This window comes from Dufourea novaeangliae, unplaced genomic scaffold (genome assembly GCF_001272555.1).
Source record: "Dufourea novaeangliae isolate 0120121106 unplaced genomic scaffold, ASM127255v1 scaffold165, whole genome shotgun sequence".
In the NCBI taxonomy this organism is placed as follows: domain Eukaryota; kingdom Metazoa; phylum Arthropoda; class Insecta; order Hymenoptera; family Halictidae; genus Dufourea; species Dufourea novaeangliae.
In genome coordinates this window covers 554057-572628 of record NW_015374045.1, presented here as the reverse complement: position 1 = coordinate 572628, position 18572 = coordinate 554057, and the positions used below count along the sequence as shown (strand labels likewise).

The following is an 18572-nucleotide window of genomic DNA, read 5'->3' as shown; positions in this document are numbered from 1 at the left end:
AGAGGACATAGACGACGACGACAACGACACACTTTTTAGGAGTCGCGTGGCGAAGAGAGGAACAAACACACGAGTGAGAGAGTGTCTGGTCGTGGTACACTCCGTACACGAGAGAGAGAGAGAGAGAGAGAGAGAGAGAGAGAGAGAGAGAGAGAGAGAGAGAGAGAGAGAGAGAGATTGTTGTCGGGGACTCGACGAGGAGAGATAGATCAATCGGGAGGAGACGATTCATTCCTCCTCCTCCTCCTCCTCCTCGTCGAGATGAACCTCAGAAGAGAACAGAAAGGAGAGAGAGGCCCCTTTTCCCCCAAATCGAGAGAGGCGGCTGGAGACTGACCAACAGACGGAGAACGATACGGATGTTTCTCTGTATGTTCCTAAAAGAAAAGAAAAAGAAAAAACTATTCCGTACATGTTTCTTTTTTCCTTGCGATCGGCCGATCTGGCCGAACAGTCAATGGATACATAACACGCATATACATATACAACGTCGATGTTGGCCTAAAGACTCATCGATCTTCGGAAAAGATACGCGACGACCACGGTATATCATTGATGATCCCCTTTGATTCTTCTAAAGTCTACCAGAATTCTTCGCTATAAGTGCCAAAAGCTCTATCGTTAAGCAATCGAAGCGTGTCGCGGTTGAAAGAGAGAGACATTGTCCGTTGAACCAATACTCCGTTCTTTGTAATTCGTGTAAATTAATACTTTTTCGATGTGTATATGATATACATACATATATATATATATATATATTTTTTCGTTCATTCTTGTACTTCGGTTCTCTTTTTCTAATCGGGTAGCGCGTCCGCCTACCATCCCATTGGTAAATGTATATTTCTATAAAGGAAAAAAAATGCAAACAAAATATTTAAAAAAAAAAAAATAGAGATAGACAAAAGAAGGAATCATGCGGATCCATGCGTGAACAGACACGGATTTCGCCGTAACGTTTTGTATCATTGTATTAGCGAGATATATTCCGGGATATATATATATACACAACACACAGAAACACACACACACACACATATATATATATACTTAGCATATTCATGTGGTATGCATTTATGTACGTGTCGAAAGCGTCAAAACGAGACGCCACAACAACAGAACAACAAAAGAAACAAAATCATACATCGTATGTGTAGGTATCTTTTACTTATACTGTGTATAGAATCGCTGTATATGTACTTGTATCGATATACATTTAACTTAACGTGATGACTGTATATTTATATGTTGACCATGTTCGAAGAAAAAAAAGTTAACGTATATATAATAGTTGATGATGATGAGAGTTTTATATTTCATGTTACGAGTACGCTGTATATTGTGGAATACACACTTTAATCGAATTCACTGCATCACACTATCGAAAGAACTGTGACCACTACTATCTTTCGTTCCGTTGAACAACTCTTTTTTTTTTTTTTTGTACAAATAAATTCGTAATTTCTCCCCAGTGATATGTGATTGTGTGCTGTCGTCACCCAAGCGACTCACCATGTATTGTCATCGCATTTTCTACTGAGAAAAAAACCTTACACACCGCTGCAAATAGAAAATGAGAGCCAAACTAAAAGTTCTTGTCTTGAAGCGTGTAATAAAAACCGAACTATGTTTTAACCGGTTCTTTGTTACGGCGACAACATTGAAAATCGTCGACAAGACAGTAAAAACGACAGAATAATATTTGATGATTGATTTATGACTTCTTACTTAACGTCATCGGACAAGATTCTTCATTTACAAGAGAGCGGTCAGCAAGCAGTTCCTATGTAATGGTTAATAAGATTTTCTTGTCCCGAAACCCCTGCGGTACCAATTTAATCGTATTTATTTATGAAACGAATATGTACGCATTCGTCCAAACATCTGAATAATTTGAAGCAGATTGCGTTTCGATCAAATATATCTGTTTTTTTGCTGCGGCAAGGCTGGTCTCTGCCACTTCAAAGTATGTAATATAGTTATACAAGGGTGCCTCGTTATTGATGTTACAATCAGAGAAAAAAGAATCTTCTCCTTATTGGTTGTATCACCAATAACTAGCTACTCTGTATACATTCTCCTATTTCATCTATGTATGTTGGAGGTAAGTTACAGTTTATTAACGAAGTTGCAAAGCAGGAACAAAGTTTTCGAAAATGTTCATAAATTTTCAGAGCGAATCAATATTTTTCAAATAACGTAATAAATGTATATATGTAACGTTGTTTTATTTCGTTTAAATATACATTATATTTATGTGCTATATTTCTTAACGTTTATATTCTATTTGTACGTTACTTTAGAAATGCCTTTTTGAAATAAAGGTTATATTCCTATTATAAATGCAATTGCAATAAGATTCATGTACCGATGACCGATTTGTTTTTAATTAATAGAGCTCGTTTTAAAAATGTGGTTAAAGACACAGGCATTGCCATCTACGGCAAAACGCTGAAGCTATTGGTCAACTAGTATCGGATTGTTATTCTAGGTGGAGCCACATTAATCGTAAACTGATAGTCTCGTGGTTTTGCAAGTTTATTAAGAATTCTGGAGCTGAATCAATTCGTTGTTTCGAAGAGTTATAAAATTTTTCAATCAAAAATCGCTTCGAGAAGTACTAATATTTCGATCATCGTTGTGTGATTATAGATGCGAACAAAGAATTGTAGCGCCATTCCTAACAATTGGTCACTTTCAAAACACTCTAGCCAATAGGATACGACTCGTGGATCGCGGCTCGTCAAAACAAAACAATATGGCTGCTATTACGCACAACGGGAAGCAGACCGGGATGCGTTCGTAAAAGGTGATCAGTGATAAGAATTGCAATTGATTTTCGTTATTGACATGATCATCGTGCTGTTCCACGTTCTTTATCTTCTCGGAAAGTTTGTATATCAAAACTATAATGTCAATAAACGGAAGGGTATAAATGATGCCGTGACCGATACGAAGAAACGATTCGAGATTTCCGAAAGGGATTACATGATGAAAGATCCCGAAGCACCTCAAGATTATGAGGAAAAATCAGTAAGATTTTTCCCACCAGCGTATCTGCAGAGGTACGTCGCCGTGAGCGATGTACTCAACAGTCCGAAGTATCAAGGAAAATTACGCAAGGTACTTTGCTCGATTCCGCCGTCCCTCCTCGCCGACAAGGTTGCCGCGTAGATTCTTCTTTGTTATTAATGACATTTAAATGATTCATAATGTATGTTACACATTGTTGTGAAGCACGTGTCTGTCTAATCTTATCCGTATCGATACAACATATTCACCGTCCGTCTTCGATGTGGTAAAATGTTTTCTGTGTTTGTTTATAGGTCGTTGATTTTGGGTGCGCTGAACTTGATTTTTTAGTTTATTTGAAAAACACACCCGGCATAGAGGAAATTCTATGCGTGGATATTGATAGATCAATTTTAGAAAGTCGAAAAGAAAAGGGTGCCCCATTAATTTCTGAATATATACGTGCCAGAACAACACCTCTTCTAATTGAAATATGCGAGGGCAGTGTTACTCACAATGATAAAAAGCTAGAAAAGACAGACGCCGTCGTTTGCATAGAGTTGTAGGTTATTCTTTAACTTTGCAAAGTAATGATAACTGTGTGAACATTTGCATTCTATAGATGATACAACAAATATTTTGACCCTTTAGGATCGAACATCTATACCCGGACACTCTGAGAGACTTTCCTTATAATGTCTTTGGGTTCATCAAACCAAAAGTAGCGATAATAACAACTCCAAATGCAGATTTCAATGTGTTGTTTCCAAATTTTTCTGGATTCAGACATCCTGATCATAAGTTTGAGTGGACTAGACAACAATTTCAAGAGTGGTAATTAAATGGCAGCTTTTTCCTAATTATAAGATCTATATTCATAATGTTATTAAACGCGCGATTCTTACATATAGGGCAGAAGATATAGTTTCGAGGTACTCAGATTATGCAGTAACCTTTGATGGCATTTGCAACGGTCCTGAGGGCACAGAACATTTAGGAGCTTGTTCACAAATGGCGATATTTCATCGTCTTAGCGATTACAACGATTGTTACGGTTTAAGTGTCGAAGGTTTATTTAAAACTGTAACGGTATACGAATATCCGTTCCACGTAGATAATCGGTCGGATGAGCAGAAGATTCTCGATGAAGCTACATATTATATCCGACAGTTATCCTATCAAGATGTCGATATGGAAGAAGAAGTACCATTGGGGAAGCTGTTGGATATGTTAAAGTCCTTTCACATTTCAATAGATGCATTGCAAACAATCTTAGAAGAAGCCGGTTGGTCGATTGCGAGTCGCGAATTCGGACCGGTTGTATTGGTACCACCGCGTACAGTATTTTCAGATTACAGTGTGGCAGAAGGAGCACGTTGGTCCAGTGGTTACACTACCACGGATGAAGATGATTGGGACGTAGAACCAGGAGCACCTGCGAATTCGTTTAGATACTTAGAAAGGGAGATTTGGGACAATGAAAACTGGGATGAAGAACCAAGTATCGTGATCCCGCAGAATAATTCTATCGTCGAGGACAATACATATCTCTACGACGGAGAAAACGTGGTATTAGATAGTGTCTCTGAAACTAGGAGAGATTTTGAACCTTTAGAAAAACATACCGAAGTTAGCGGCAACGAGAATCTAGAACTAAATCCCTCGATTTCTAGTAACACCGATCGTATGAGCGTAGACGATCTAAACGATTCATTTAATCAAAGCGTTCCATCGGATTTAAACGAATCAGCGGTATTATCCGACTCTTCTTGCAGCATGAAATTGAAAGATATAAAGGAATATTCATCTGGCGATTTAATACGCTCCCCGAGCACACGAGAGGCCGCGATGTCGAGCAGCGCGCAGAAGCTCAGTCGCATGTTAGATTTTCAAGCGTATATGTCGACATCTCGTGCGTCTACTTCGCCCGACCAGTATCTTCTGCAAACTGTTAAAATGAACCAGCATTCGAAGAACGACAGCATGTTAAATGAAAGTATGAGCGGTTATTGGATGTTAAATAATTCCTTCGAACAGATGGACGTGTCTAAAGAGAAGAAGTCATCGTCGACGAATGACTTGGACGATCAACATAACATACATAGCATATATTTAAACAAGTCGTACAAGGAAAGCGAAGATTCTGGTTCTGAAACTGTAAATAGCTGTACAAACGCGGGTACAAGTGTACAAGATGATAACCCCTTGATGGAGGATCAGTTCCAATTAAACAGCAGCATATCTCTTACTACTAGTTCTATAATCGATAAACAACCAAAGTTCACGAGTTCACCGAAAGTCGGGTTAAAGGTGAACACGACTAGTAAAAAACGGCGATCCCTGAATCCTTGCGAAGGTAGAGACATCGACGATTCGTCAAGTACAATAAAGCGATTTCAACTCACAAGACTCAGTAGCAATAATACATTAGAAGGTAGTAGTGAAGCGTTTTTGCATAATAACGATACTAATACGCATATTACATCAACGGTACCCTGTAGCGTCGTAGACGAACGGCACAATGAAAACGAGGCTTCCACGTCCAAAGTGGTTGTCCAAACTTTATCAGTCGACCACGATGCGATGGATTATTCTAATGACGCTACGCTTACCGGGAGCAGTCTATCGATAGCAGATTTCACATGGAATAACGATAGTCGATCGACAGAAGAGTCATGTGTAACGAATTGTTCAAGTAACAATGCAAGTATCAGCCACGCGCAGTCAATGAATTGTGATAATAAAAGATTTCCGTTAGCTGATCAGGAATCTCTCGTTCACCAGGAAGAGAATCGAAAGACTGAAAGGGTATCAGATTTACAAAAATCTATTTACGAGAATGTAGATAGTACAGAGAATTCTCGTCCTTACGCCAAAGACGTTGCTAACTTAAGAAATATATCCCTTGTGTTCAGCGGACCCACGGGGAACGTTCAATCCACATCAGTATTAAAAAACGCGAAACAAGACGAGTGTACTGTGGAAAAAGGAAAAGATACAAATGCACCGGCAGAAGGCCCAGAGGCGCAGCCTATTTCACCGGAAGCGGTGGAAACACCACCGAACAGTTGGTCGCCGGAAGTGATGGATTCTGGCTACCCGAACTCCGCTTCTGCTCAAGACATGACCCCGGAATACGACCTATCGAGTATCGCGCAAGACCATATATCCGATTCTGAGCCGCCTAGCATCGCAGAGGCGCCTAGACTCGGAGTCCACGAAGTGGTCGAGGTCGAGAACGGCGATCTGGCGAACAACAATAGAGACGGGGAGGGTAACAACATGATGCCGGCGCAGTTAAACGAACTGGAGGATCTGCAGCCATTAATCGACGTGCTGGAAAATGACATAGAGAACGAGAATGACATTTACGCGTTGGAGAATGATTTTCCGATGTGGCTGCTGAGAATTCTGGACATGGCCAATCCTGTTGAAATGCAAATCAGAGACCGTAGGGATCCGAGGTTTCCGGAAAGAGCAGGTAAACACGACCATTTTAGGAGGGTGAGGGGTGACGCTTAAATTTTACTGTTCCTTCATTCGTCCGTATTATTTTCTGTTGTCATTAAGAAGGAGACGCCAGGTATAGAAACGTCGAGCACGACGAGGGTTTCGACAGTAGTTCTGAAGAAGGCATGGATCTAGAACAGAACGAGATCGTCGACGATGACAACAGTGATGTGAATGAGAACCCGGCGGTGGACAGTGAGAACGCGTCGAATAGTGATACAGGAAGTGAGAGATGGCCGACAGGCGACACGTGATACCGTTGAGAAGTAATTATATTACGTAGACAGGTTCCCACATATCGCCTCTAATACGGATACGTTCGCGAGTCGTCGGATAAGGAGAGTACGAAGGTAATAACTTTTTGTGGACAATATTTATTACGTTTTTCTTTAATATTATAATCATCAGACCGAATTGCAAAGGGGTCCTCCTTCCTTTTGTTTGTTTTCTTTTCTTCTTTTTTTTTTTAAATAACTTATTTTTCGTAAGTCATTGTAAAGGGAAGTATCCTCGGTGGACAATATGTTACGGATTACTATGTAAGACATATACCATGTACTCGGAGAAATAACGTTCAGCGAATTTTGTTGAGAAGAACTTTTTTTTTTTGTTTTGTCTTTAAAGTTATACACAAGGGAACGAACCACTTCTGTTTTTCCTGCGGTGATCTTTTTTTAGTTTTGTTTCTGTTATTCGTTTGCTGTACCTTCCACGTTGTGGTTGGATTTGCAAACCGATCTGTTAATGAATTGGCGCGTCTTTCGGTGGAGAGGCGTGAGATAGTGCTTCGGTACCAATAATGTTCGTGTACGCTGTTGTATGCATAATTAGTAAGACCCAGCTTGTTACCATGTTGGAAGCATTTAAGGTATCGAACTCGGACAAAAAAGAAACAAAGATATATACATATATTTTCGTACAATTTTCAAGACCTCTCGGTCGTGTCGTTTGATTAAGTACCGTAAGATTTGTGATGAGCTGTTTTACCTGTGTATGGTTTACAGGAAGTTTATCGATAAGTTACGTTTTTTCCCCCCTCTCCTTTCTGTGTTCGCATGATCGTATCGGTTCGAATAAACTGTTGCGTTACTCCGACGGATATAAAGCATCCCTGCAATGTACCGTATGAGATCTATAAATATACTGAAAACACCGCATATCGTACCGCGTTTTCACGATACCGCCGAATTTCGACAAATAAGAAGAGAAATAAACGTATCATCGAAACGAATGGGATCTGTTCCTGAATATCATTTTTGCCCCCCCCCCCCCGAAAAAAAGAATTATAACCAGCGCCGAAATAAGACAGATACGATATCTTTCTTTATTTCAATAATAGTGGAATGACATTACAAGGTGTACAGTGATACATAGGTAGTAATCCTAAAATCATTTACATGATCTGTTAGTAGCTTAACCGTGTAGATATTGTTTTTTTTTTTTTTAGTATTTACAGGTATATTCTTTGTCTCGTATAAGATGCAGAACTATCGTTTAGCCTATCCGTATGAGTAGCTAAAGTGATCATAAAACTTCGTTCTTGATCCTGTATGTATATATATATTAATCGACAAATATTTATTTCGCAACAGAAAGTTCGATGAAATCATTGAAAAAAATGAAAAACCGTCGTTACCACGATAATGGCACCGATACGTTAAACCGTAGCGAATGGTTCGCGGGTTAAGGGCAATCCAAAACGAGTACGCGGTTACATCCAACTAATGGCACTAATTACTACTTCACGATCCTACCAAGTGTGCTTTCGAGCGTTCTGTCCGTTCCGTTCTCTTCTGTCGCAAATGATCTTAATTAGTGCCTTAATGTAATTTATGGCCTTGCATGTCTTACTTCCGCAGACTCCACTGTGGAAACGAGGTGTGGGGGGGAAATGGCTGAAAGAATACCACTCATTTGAGTGTTTACAAAATCGCGAGCGTACATTATCAGTGCCTCTTCCTCCCTCTGCGAGAACGACCGAATGAAAACAAGTGTTGGTCTGGGTATCGAAAAAAGATATGATAAACGCGTTCTTATATTACGTTACGTTGTCCCGTTGTTAAATGTACATACAAAAACTTAAACACCGCGAAACGATAAACGTTTTTTCTGTTCGTTGGCTTAATAATATCCACGCGACAATTCAGAGAGTCAGCTGCGTAAACCTTCGAACCGGAAGTCAAACATCGTCCGAATTAAGAACAGAACGTGGAGTCGCGTTGTACTTTGGAATGTCGTGTCGTGTCATGGACCGATACAAAAGAGAAAAGAAGAGCAATCGAAACTGCAGAGACCTCCCGCGATCGTTATGACATAGAATCTCCGGGTTTCTGCAGCCGTGTTTCTTAAATCGCCTGAGAGTACCGTGTGTTATGTACAATGTAGAATTCTATAGCGCTTCTATAGTTCCCGTCTTAGACTAGTTTCATACAAAACGCAGTGTTACTTAACCGCTAAACGTCTAATCGTGTGTTTTCTAATCTCTTCTTGCCTTGTAACCACGCGTTCTATTTCGCGATCGATCGATCGCTTGCCTCTATCTAGGACCTTCTCCCTAAGCGGCGGCCACGCGGCGAACAACGTGTTTCGCAGGATGGCCGCGGACAGAAAAGACCCTCTGCGATCTCGAGCGACAAAAGATCGGCCGTACAAAAAAACAGTCAAGTACAAAATGAGTATACTCGGAAAGAAAGGTAACAAACTTGAACAGTAAATATCTCATGATCGAATATCATTTGTGTGTCGTTTATGATAAAGCTGCCGCTTCGCTAACAAGCGCGTGTGTGGAATCCGACGAGTGGTATACCGTAGAACGAACGGGTGGTATACCCTCGACAGACCGAGTAGAATACTACGTGTAATCGTGGACGTACATTGCGTGTTCGAGTTTGCGGCTGAAACGGCTCCCCATCTCGTCGAATACGACCTTCTTCTTTTCCGCCGTTTCGCCTGTTTTCAAGCAATGACGCTTTAACATATGTATCCAATATCGTGTAAACTCCATCCAATAGAACATACGCACTCTACAGCTGATACTTACTGCATCACACGACTTCCTTCAGATTGTCGCGAGCATCGCGGTTACGGGAGCGTAATAGATGATGCATGTCACCGCCTGGCGCGCTGTCCCGTCTCAAATCTTTCATCAACGAGGGTGTCATCACCTCCCTTTTATTGGCAGCCTCCTTTATACTCGAAAGTGTCTTACTGAGCCACGGCCAGCTGTTCCTGGCCGCTTGAAGCTCGGAAGCGGTCGCGTGCAACTGGTGCGTTAGATCCTGCGACGGGCAATCCAGGATAATTGTCTTTCTCCTTACTACAAAGAGCGTGTGTACGAACGATACACGTGTTTTTGTGTTTACCTGATTTCGGCATTCGGCCTCAACATGGGCCAATTTCGTTTGAGCCAACTCCAACTCCAGCTCGCGTACTCGCTCCTGGGCTCTGTGCAATGTGGGGTCTATTCTGTTCTCCAACGGATGGGAAATATCCGCTAGCACATTGGACGAATCCACTATGCATGTCCTGCAGTTCTCGCATTTCGACACCGTCGACTGAAAGGTTGCATTATTTTTCTGTGAAATGTTTGCCTTGAAACCGACGACTGGGGTTTCGGTCCTCGTCTCTCTTACCCTTAATACACTGAGGCTCGTCTTCGCGGCATTGTAATTGTCCTCCAGACGTTGACAGATCTGAAATACGTATGAAGTCAAAAAACAGGTCGTTTGATACATACATATAGTTCTATTTATTTTCATGTATATATATATATATATATATATATACCTGTTTGTACTCGGCAATGATAACATTGCTTCGTCGGTTCTCTGCGTCTGCCCTGGCCACTTCCCGTTGCAGCATTTCTTTCACTTGGACGAGTTCCGCTTCCAATCTCTGTTTCTCTTCCTCGTTTCGGGCCACCGTGCCCCTGAGCTGTTCCACCTCGTTACTGTACTCGTCTGCATTCTCTTGTGCTTCTGTATCCACGAAAAAACATTAGCGTTAGATTCAAGCTCGAAGCTTCGATTCGAATGCAGCAGTCCGATGCTGCAGTAAGAAAACGTAAACGTGTATTGAAGTACGTTAATGTCGATATATGTGTTGCCGTTTATATTTAGAAATTCTTGTATAAAAATTTGTAGTTTTCTTTACTCGAGATCGAAAATGGTTTCCCTGACACGTTCGAATACGTTGTACCCCGAGAATATTGTTGGCGCATTCTTACTGTTTATCAGCGCTTTTACAATGTGGCTCATCATTCCGCCAGCAGTGAAATGTTAAAAACGGATGGCCTCAAACTTTACTGGCAGTCACGCGTGTGATATCTTACAAAACCAGATACCGATGTCCCACTGCGCATTCACTCATCTGTGCAGAGCATACCATAGCCAATTTTAAACTGCTGGCACAGCTGTTAAATAGATACGCGTGCGTTACCTGCTATAACTAATAAATGTGCGAATAATAGCGTTGATAAACGAAATTCGAGCGGCGCCCAAGTTGCGACGAAAACACTGGTATGTCCTTGAAACGCAGTACGTTTCGGCCCGGAAGAGCCTTCTTAACCCTTTCGTGACCGTATTATTTACTTTTTAAGAATTCATCGTTTATCCATCTAACGGATTCCAAATCTGAGATCGATGTTTGTTCTATTACTCGTGTAAGGGACATGTGCGTCCCACTGGTCGCAAAAAAGTTAAGTGAATTTTAATTGGTTACGAAACGACGGTGTAAATAATTCTTCTGAATGATATTTGAAGTATTTCTACGCTTAAAGATACTACAGATCTTTCCCCAATCGCAGTTCCCATGACAAATCGTACAGGACAGTTAGTAGTAGGTTAGTAGAATGAAGAAGCTAGAGAAGCGTTTGGTATTAGTTGTACGACTACTTGAATGCATGCAGCGTGTCCAATCGAAGCAGCAACAAACGAATGGGGGAGACAGGGTTGAACACAGGTAAATTGACGGAGAAAAAAAAAGACTAAAAGACGGTATTCTAAACGGACGATTTATTTCCAATAAAAGAAATAATAAATAATTCCTTGTATAAAAGAAAGAGGGGAAGGTGTGTTACACAAGACGGTGTTCAAAAGCAGTCTGTACACAGCCGGAGTAAGCACGAGACACGTCCTCTTTTTTCTTTTTTTTTTTTTTATTGTACAAACGCAAAATCGTGTGGCACTTTTACAAAATGTTACAAAATAAATTAAGTTATAGACAAATAAATCTCTGCTGCTCGTGGAACAAAGTTGCACACTGAACGCAACGTGTTTCGAGAACGGTGAACTTTTGTCCACGGAACAAAAAGCGCGTTTCGGCTGTCCGATTGCAACACTCACTTGGCATTCACGAACACAATACCCCGCAGATAAAGCGGAACACAACCAATCGACGAACAAAAATTCTGCACGGTGAGTATTCGTAAGATTCCAACAGTCATGAGATTTCAGCTAGTTGTGCGGTTATCTGTTCTCTGGTTTTTTTAATTCCATGGGCGATATATATATATTCTCGAATTGAAACGAGATATCCTCAAGCACTAATGGAAAATACACTGCAATAACAAAGGATACCGACACGTTTACGTATCGCGATTCGTCAACTGGTTGAAATCTCATGCTGTTGAACAGTTATCACCGGACTGACGCTTTTTATCAGTACAGTCACACAGCTTGCAGCATCGCTGTGTATAAATATCGAATTCAGTGAAATCGAGATCGAGCAAAAATTCAACAAAAATTGTTCACTGGCACACAACAAACAAATTGCATAAAATAATAGTAATCCGTCAAAAGTATTATTTGTTCGTGTTGAATTTCATTTAATTAGTCTATCGATAATCGATCAACGTTTCTTTCAGATGGCTTTATTCTAATAACTATACTCGTCGTTTGTTCTTTTTAATTAGAAATTACCTCCTGCTATGAAATTCTTAATGTTTTACGTAACGTTAACAATTTCATAGTATTCAACCACCACCTGTACTCTACTGTACAATAGAGAACAAATTACACTGTAATTCTTCGTCAGACTAGAAAGACACAGTTTATGGTTTGGTATTGTCATGCATACGAACTATGTAACAGAATTATCCAACGCACTACCGAGACATCAATGTGATGTACCCTCGTTTCAATATTTAACAATTGACAAACGGTTGCCTTGTTTTCTTAAAGAAAGTAATCGAGACTAGTTCAGAATATACATTACTTGGTCTACTCTACCCTTAGTAAATAGAAAAAGATCGCGTAAGTTAACTCCCGTTTAAGCCATTTTGAAAATTCCAGAATTCCGGTAACGTAAAACAATAAATCAGTGTTTGTAAATGTCGAGTCGAAATTGCAGAGACAAAGCTGAAATTGTATGAAGCTTCAGCAGCGTAAATAAACATAAATTCACAACCACCTGACGATGTTTTCCGGTTCCTATGCAGACCGCGCATGCATATAAGAGACAATACCGTCCCTCGTGATATCAAGGAATTTAATCAGGTGTACAGTGGCATTAGTGTGGGGGTTCTGTGTGGTTTCAAACATAAAATATGAAGTTACCTTTGAGCGTCATAAATTCTGCCTCGTACTTCTTCAGTTTCTTTAATGTAACTGAACAGGCTAACTTCATTACGTAGCGCGAGACTTCTTCGTTTCGACAACGTTTTGGCAAGTGCACCCGAAAGTATTTTAATATACTCTCGAAATCCAACTGAAGCAATTCCTTTTTGCACAACTATGAAAAAGAACACACCTTATCCTACAACGTACTCAATGTGTAGACGGGTAATAGATTAAAATGACACATTTGAAAGTCTTACCGTTAACAACGCAAGTGCAACTTGAAACAGCGTGTCGAGTCCTTGCAAAAGGAACACATCCAAAATATGGAAAACAAGATAAAGTGGAAACCTGGCTGTAAATAATGTTAAAAACCATTGTGCAGCGAACATATGAGTCTCTACGCCACGATCGCAAAAGTGTTTGTACAGTTCGGGCAACTGATCCTAAAAGAGCGATATTAATTGTAAATTCTTTCTGCTTTAACGAGATATACTTTTTTCGAACAAGTGTGCAGGTTACCTCTATTAATCTATTAAGCTGGTAAAATCTCATATGAAGATTGTCAAATCGATCCTTGTACAAGTCCCTCAGACCGTAATCGTACATCAACTTAACCAAAACACAAAAAGCTTGCTCCTCCGGCATCTACAAGAAATACCTAATGTTTCTCTTGTCAATTGAACTCCCTAAGGCATATCCTAAAATTGCTGTAGGCATGATCCTTGCGAGCTCAACAGTCTGGATAAGAAAATACTTACGTGAAGCAGCAAACTAGCAACTAGAAAACTAAGTCCCTGACAATATCCAACTTCTTCGTCGTAAACCGCGTACGCTTTGCTTATTCTGTACAAAGAATCTTGTCCCAAACCACCGGTTTCTTTGAAAAAGTCGTGGGCAGGAAATGTTCTGTTAATATCTCGTAAAATGACGCTTTCGCAACTGCTCTCCTACAGCGGAATCGTGATATGATTATTATCATCATGGAAGATGCATTTATTTCCTTCCACGCCGTTTTCACTTACCTTAGTAATTAAAGTTCTATATCTATCCATCATCTCTTGCGAATTATCGCAATTACTTAAACGTTGCCACACCTCCCCACGTAGAGCTTCGGGGATTCCCAGTTTCGCAAGCTTTATGAGAAGTTTCGGACGTTGTTCGTTGACTTGCCAACTGTCCAGTACTTCTGCCCAATTAGCCAACTCATCCGCGGAACAATCTTTGGACACTTCGCCTGTACCGCTTAACATAGGTTCGTCCCCATCTACATTTTCATTGTAGAAATAAAAACGTATTTGTAATTGTATTTATCGATGATTTAAGTTTAAAGTTTATTTTGCAACCTGAATCGATTTCTTCCTTGGGTGTAAGCGTGTCGATACTAGTTAGAGAAGGTGAACGAATCAGCGACGCTAAATTGAGGGCAAGGTTTAATCTGTTTCTGTCTAATTCTCCTGATGTTTCTATACTTTGTACTTCGTAATGAACTTCTACTCCAACCCCTGATATTACCTAGAAGATAATCATGAAAGCATATAGAGCTGTTAGCCATTTAAATCGATAGAATATTACGCATCTTCTGCAGATTCTTCTTACCTCTTTTGAATTCAGGTAGAATTGTTGTACGAGGTTTCGCTTATTAAAATACCAGAACCTCTCGTTCTGTGGATACACCTTAACCGATGTTTCTATTATAAACCTAACCGGTTCTCGAATACCACGTATTACTAAATCAACAGCAACTGTCATGAAGATTTTTCCTTCTCTAGGAGTTTCTATATTCAGTGTTTCCAAAGCTGGGTCTGCCGGATCCCAATGTCCAAATATGTTATAGCATTGTTTATCTTGTATCGTTGGGCCGGAATTGACTTGCTGATAGCAATAGTTTTTATTTATTCAATGTTACAAAGATGAACTCTATGTCGCTAGCATACATAACAAGTTTACTTGTACCTTACCATTTCAAGTAATCTCATATCGCTGTGTTTAACGTTGCGACCAGGACTAACAAGAACTCCAAAGCACCGTTCAACTTCAAGAGTAATTCCTCCTTCTTTACTGGATACTTGCTGAATACTCAAGCACACCTGTTTAGCTATATTACTTCGAAGTTTGAAACAATTTCTGTCTTTAGGAACTGTACTAAAGCTTCCCTTCCCATCTTCTTCTTTTATTTCCATTGTCACTTCGAAAATAAATACTCGTGAGTTGGTTTTCTCACTTCCAATGCTAAAGCTATTGAAATCACTTCCAGTTAAAGAACTGGTCATAGATCGTGGTATTCTGTGAAATGCTTTAGAAAAGCAAGCAGAAACTTGTCCCACCTAAAATGAATTGAAATACTTTTATATTCTGATTAAGACTTGAATGTATCATTATGTAAAAAAGAAAGTATAATAAACACACAGCTTCTGGTATATCGCATCGAAAAACATGACACTGATAAATGGCAGACTCCAATGTATCCCCGTGAGACCAAGTGAAAGCAAAACATGCCGCGCATGGTCCAGTATTTTCACCGCGAGCATAAAACAAGATTCGTTGCACTTCATAGTGCGCAATTGGCTGTTGTGTAGCGGCATCGTACAAACTGCATCATAGAAAACAGTGACACATAATGCAATATAAACGATAAGACTTTGATATAATATTGTTCAGTTATACATACACAACAGAACCTTGAGAACTGCTAGGTATAGAAACGGAAACTTTGATTCCTAAGTTAGGAGTCTGTTCTGCATTTAGTATGTTCATGTTGCGCTGTATTTCACATTCCAACTTTGGTGCATTTATTGCAGCTGATCCCAAGTATGTTACACCATTGAAAATGGTGCATTCTTGTTGATCGTGGGCTAAAGAATTTATTTCTACAGTGCAAACAGTGATTTATGTCTTACATTTAAGAATTAATATTTAAGGAGTTCACAGTAATTTATACCTTCGTCAACATAATCTTCTGGTTTCATAATGTCTTGTTTTTCCGATGCAATCACACAGGAGCCAACATAAAACTTACTGTGTCCCACTTTTTTTGGCTTTGTTTGGTTTTGTTGTACACTGCTTACAATCTTGTAGTCATTACTTTCCATTTTGGAGTCCTCCGTTAAGACCTGTGGATATCAGTTGTTCAAATATTTAGAAAAACATAAATAGAAATGAAGATAAGAAAGATTTAAGCTTTTATGTTCATAAATATTGGTAAAGCATACAAACCTCGCGCAAATTATTTTGTAGATCTTCTAAGTTGCCATTGTTGGCAATTTTTAACATTGGTGGTTCAATTAAAGTTTGTTCTTTTCCATTGCCTTTCTCATTTACAAATTCATATTCGTCGCTTGTTGCCACTGATTCCATTGATTTAACACTCATACTATCCTCCATAACTATGTCTACAAGTGTAGAAAATCATTGTATAAAAATCATATGCAACAGCAATAGAAAAACACGACTGTCATTTAAACTTGCAATGCTTTAATAATTACAAATCTACTCATGAAATTTGATATATACCTAATGCATAACAGAAGATTATAATAGAAACTAAATAGCAAATGCTTAGAGAACAAACTGTCTGATTAATTATACACTCAACTTTACAGCAAAAGCAATGATAAAACTAATTGTACTTTGTCTACAGACATGAAAGATATAGAATATTTCCATTCTATTTGTGGAATAATATCGAATCAGAAGAAGTATGTGCTTCCCACGAGTGATTACACTCTACGCGCTATAACTCTTACATATTATTTAATCGTTTATTCTTGCTAGTCTGAGAATACCATTTGAGCGATGAATTCGATGCAAAACAACGACGAAGAATTACGAATTTCAACGGGCCTTCCCAACCAATCGAACGTCAACCTTTGCAATTTATCGGCACGGATCCATTCGAATACGAGAAAAATAATTCACTGGTTCACAATCAGAAAGCAAAAGAAGCTTCGCGCGTGTCAGAATTCGACTCAACATCACTGAAAAGCACACTAACTCGAATTCATAACGTCGAATCGTCAGTGAAACGATTCGGTTAATCATCTGACTGAGCACCGTTTCTGTGCGAACCGAGTATCGTGTCCCCGTTAATCTCCGTTGTGATGATTTCTTAGTCGTTCGGTTCTAGTCGTACCCCCAGCAAAGAATAGGGATTACCCTCTCGCTGGATCCAAAACTTGCGGGGACACCGGTGCCTCTTCTCGCGTAATTGTTCATTAAAGTCGCGGACACACCCCGATCCTCGATTCTCGCATCGATCTACCCACGTTTGCACCGATTTTATCCAACCACCCGTAAATGTTTACATGCTTTTTCACTAGTCATTGAAACGATCCCGTTTGACAGAAAAGACAACCTTGGCGTCGGCCATTTCAGCACTAAGGTCCCGGAAGTCTGCTTCGCTACGACGAATTACGGACTGCCCGCCTCGGAGCGCGCAACGATTTCGAATCGCTTTCAACAATTTATCGCCGTCGTTACTGATTTCGCATTTCCCTACTGAATTAAATTCTTCGCGTTATGTACGGATATAATAATTACTGAATACGATTTAGCGTATCCTCGATAGTTTGGAATCTCGATGGGCATATACTCGATTCTTGTGTGAGCAGTGTTTTGTGCGTAAGTAGAATGAAATCTTGACGGAATGTGATCGTACATATGAATATAATTAATATTATAATGGTCAGATCGTCTTTTGTTAAATAGTATCTATTTTTAAACTTCGTTACAAAGTTTCAGTTACTTGGCAACTATAAGTGCAGGAGAGACATGTAGTCAGTAAGGTAGTTATCAAATCAGAGAAGAGTGTTAATATCTGCTGTAACCCAGTTTTATTAACTTTACACCGTAAGTAAACGGAATTGCGATCAATTTATTCTTCTTTCCTGCAATTTTAATTTCAATTATTCCATTCGTGTAGAGAAATATTGGTTAACGAAGAAACGGAAATTATTTGACAGATATTCTAGTATTGTACAGGACGGCAACCAATCAGGAAACGCATCCAAATCATGGCGCGTCGATCGGAGGACCAATAGGAACGGTTGTTTGAGAATAGCCTATGGGCGATTGCCGACAGGTGGCGCGGCGACGTTGCACAGCGAGCTGGAATCGAGACGCGTCAGTTCACAGACGACCTCCGTTCCGACGAATGTGAGGAAGCGTTTTTTTGTCTGTAAAAATTTCGGGTACTCGTATTGGAGGCTCGGTCTCGTTTAATTCGTGTTTCCTCGAGGGGCGAGCTTGTGATCATGAAAAGTGTGAGAATGTGCGAGATCGGCTAGCATTAACGGGAATTACGAACAAGTCTAAGACGAGTGAGTACGATTCAGCCCGGAGCTCTCACGGCTTTTTTCCTAGCGCTTCTCTTTCGGAGGCGGGCGTCCCGTATCGTCATTGATAATCTCGCGATCGTAGTATATAAGCGATCTCGTCGTGATCATCGCCTTCCGTTTCCATTCTCGTGAAATTTGACAGATTCGGGGCGAAGGGAGGTTG

The 18572-nt window shown here is 40.0% G+C and overlaps 2 protein-coding genes and 1 long non-coding RNA gene across 6 annotated transcripts in view; 1 reads left to right on the top strand and 2 right to left on the bottom strand.

The window, feature by feature from the left end:
• Nucleotides 1-28: 28 nt before the first annotated feature.
• The window catches only part of LOC107189633, a 28795-nt gene continuing 10251 nt past the window's right edge, over nucleotides 29-18572 (bottom strand). The window contains exons 2-3 of the long non-coding RNA XR_001516235.1: nucleotides 5539-5542; nucleotides 29-85 (exon numbers count right to left, since the gene is read on the bottom strand). This is a non-coding gene — a long non-coding RNA (uncharacterized LOC107189633). The remainder of the gene's footprint in view (nucleotides 86-5538; nucleotides 5543-18572) is intronic.
• Nucleotides 2775-7271, top strand: LOC107189628. 2 transcript variants are annotated; one of them, XM_015578198.1, is made up of 5 exons: nucleotides 2775-3120; nucleotides 3324-3571; nucleotides 3661-3843; nucleotides 3921-6490; nucleotides 6583-7271. In XM_015578198.1, exons 1-5 carry the CDS (start codon nucleotides 2848-2850, stop codon nucleotides 6771-6773), a joined length of 3465 nt encoding a protein of 1154 aa, XP_015433684.1. In that variant the 5' UTR covers nucleotides 2775-2847; the 3' UTR covers nucleotides 6774-7271. The 2 variants fall into 2 exon arrangements, with proteins under 2 accessions (XP_015433684.1, XP_015433683.1); XM_015578197.1 differs by having other exon boundaries at nucleotides 6580-7271.
• LOC107189629 (rab GTPase-activating protein 1-like) lies at nucleotides 9267-17105 on the bottom strand. Of its 3 annotated transcripts, none has more exons than XM_015578199.1 (18): nucleotides 17068-17105; nucleotides 16290-16465; nucleotides 16015-16186; nucleotides 15745-15943; nucleotides 15483-15666; nucleotides 15035-15400; nucleotides 14673-14948; nucleotides 14420-14588; nucleotides 14099-14340; nucleotides 13835-14023; nucleotides 13596-13721; nucleotides 13334-13519; nucleotides 13074-13248; nucleotides 10306-10496; nucleotides 10152-10211; nucleotides 9882-10073; nucleotides 9560-9797; nucleotides 9267-9468 (listed from the first exon to the last, which is right to left on the bottom strand). In XM_015578199.1, the coding sequence occupies exons 1-17, from the start codon at nucleotides 17075-17077 to the stop codon at nucleotides 9564-9566; spliced, it is 3147 nt and encodes a 1048-aa protein (XP_015433685.1). In that variant the 5' UTR covers nucleotides 17078-17105; the 3' UTR covers nucleotides 9267-9468; nucleotides 9560-9563. The 3 variants fall into 3 exon arrangements, with proteins under 3 accessions (XP_015433685.1, XP_015433686.1, XP_015433687.1); XM_015578200.1 differs by having other exon boundaries at nucleotides 15745-15928; XM_015578201.1 differs by lacking the exon at nucleotides 17068-17105 and adding an exon at nucleotides 16859-17019.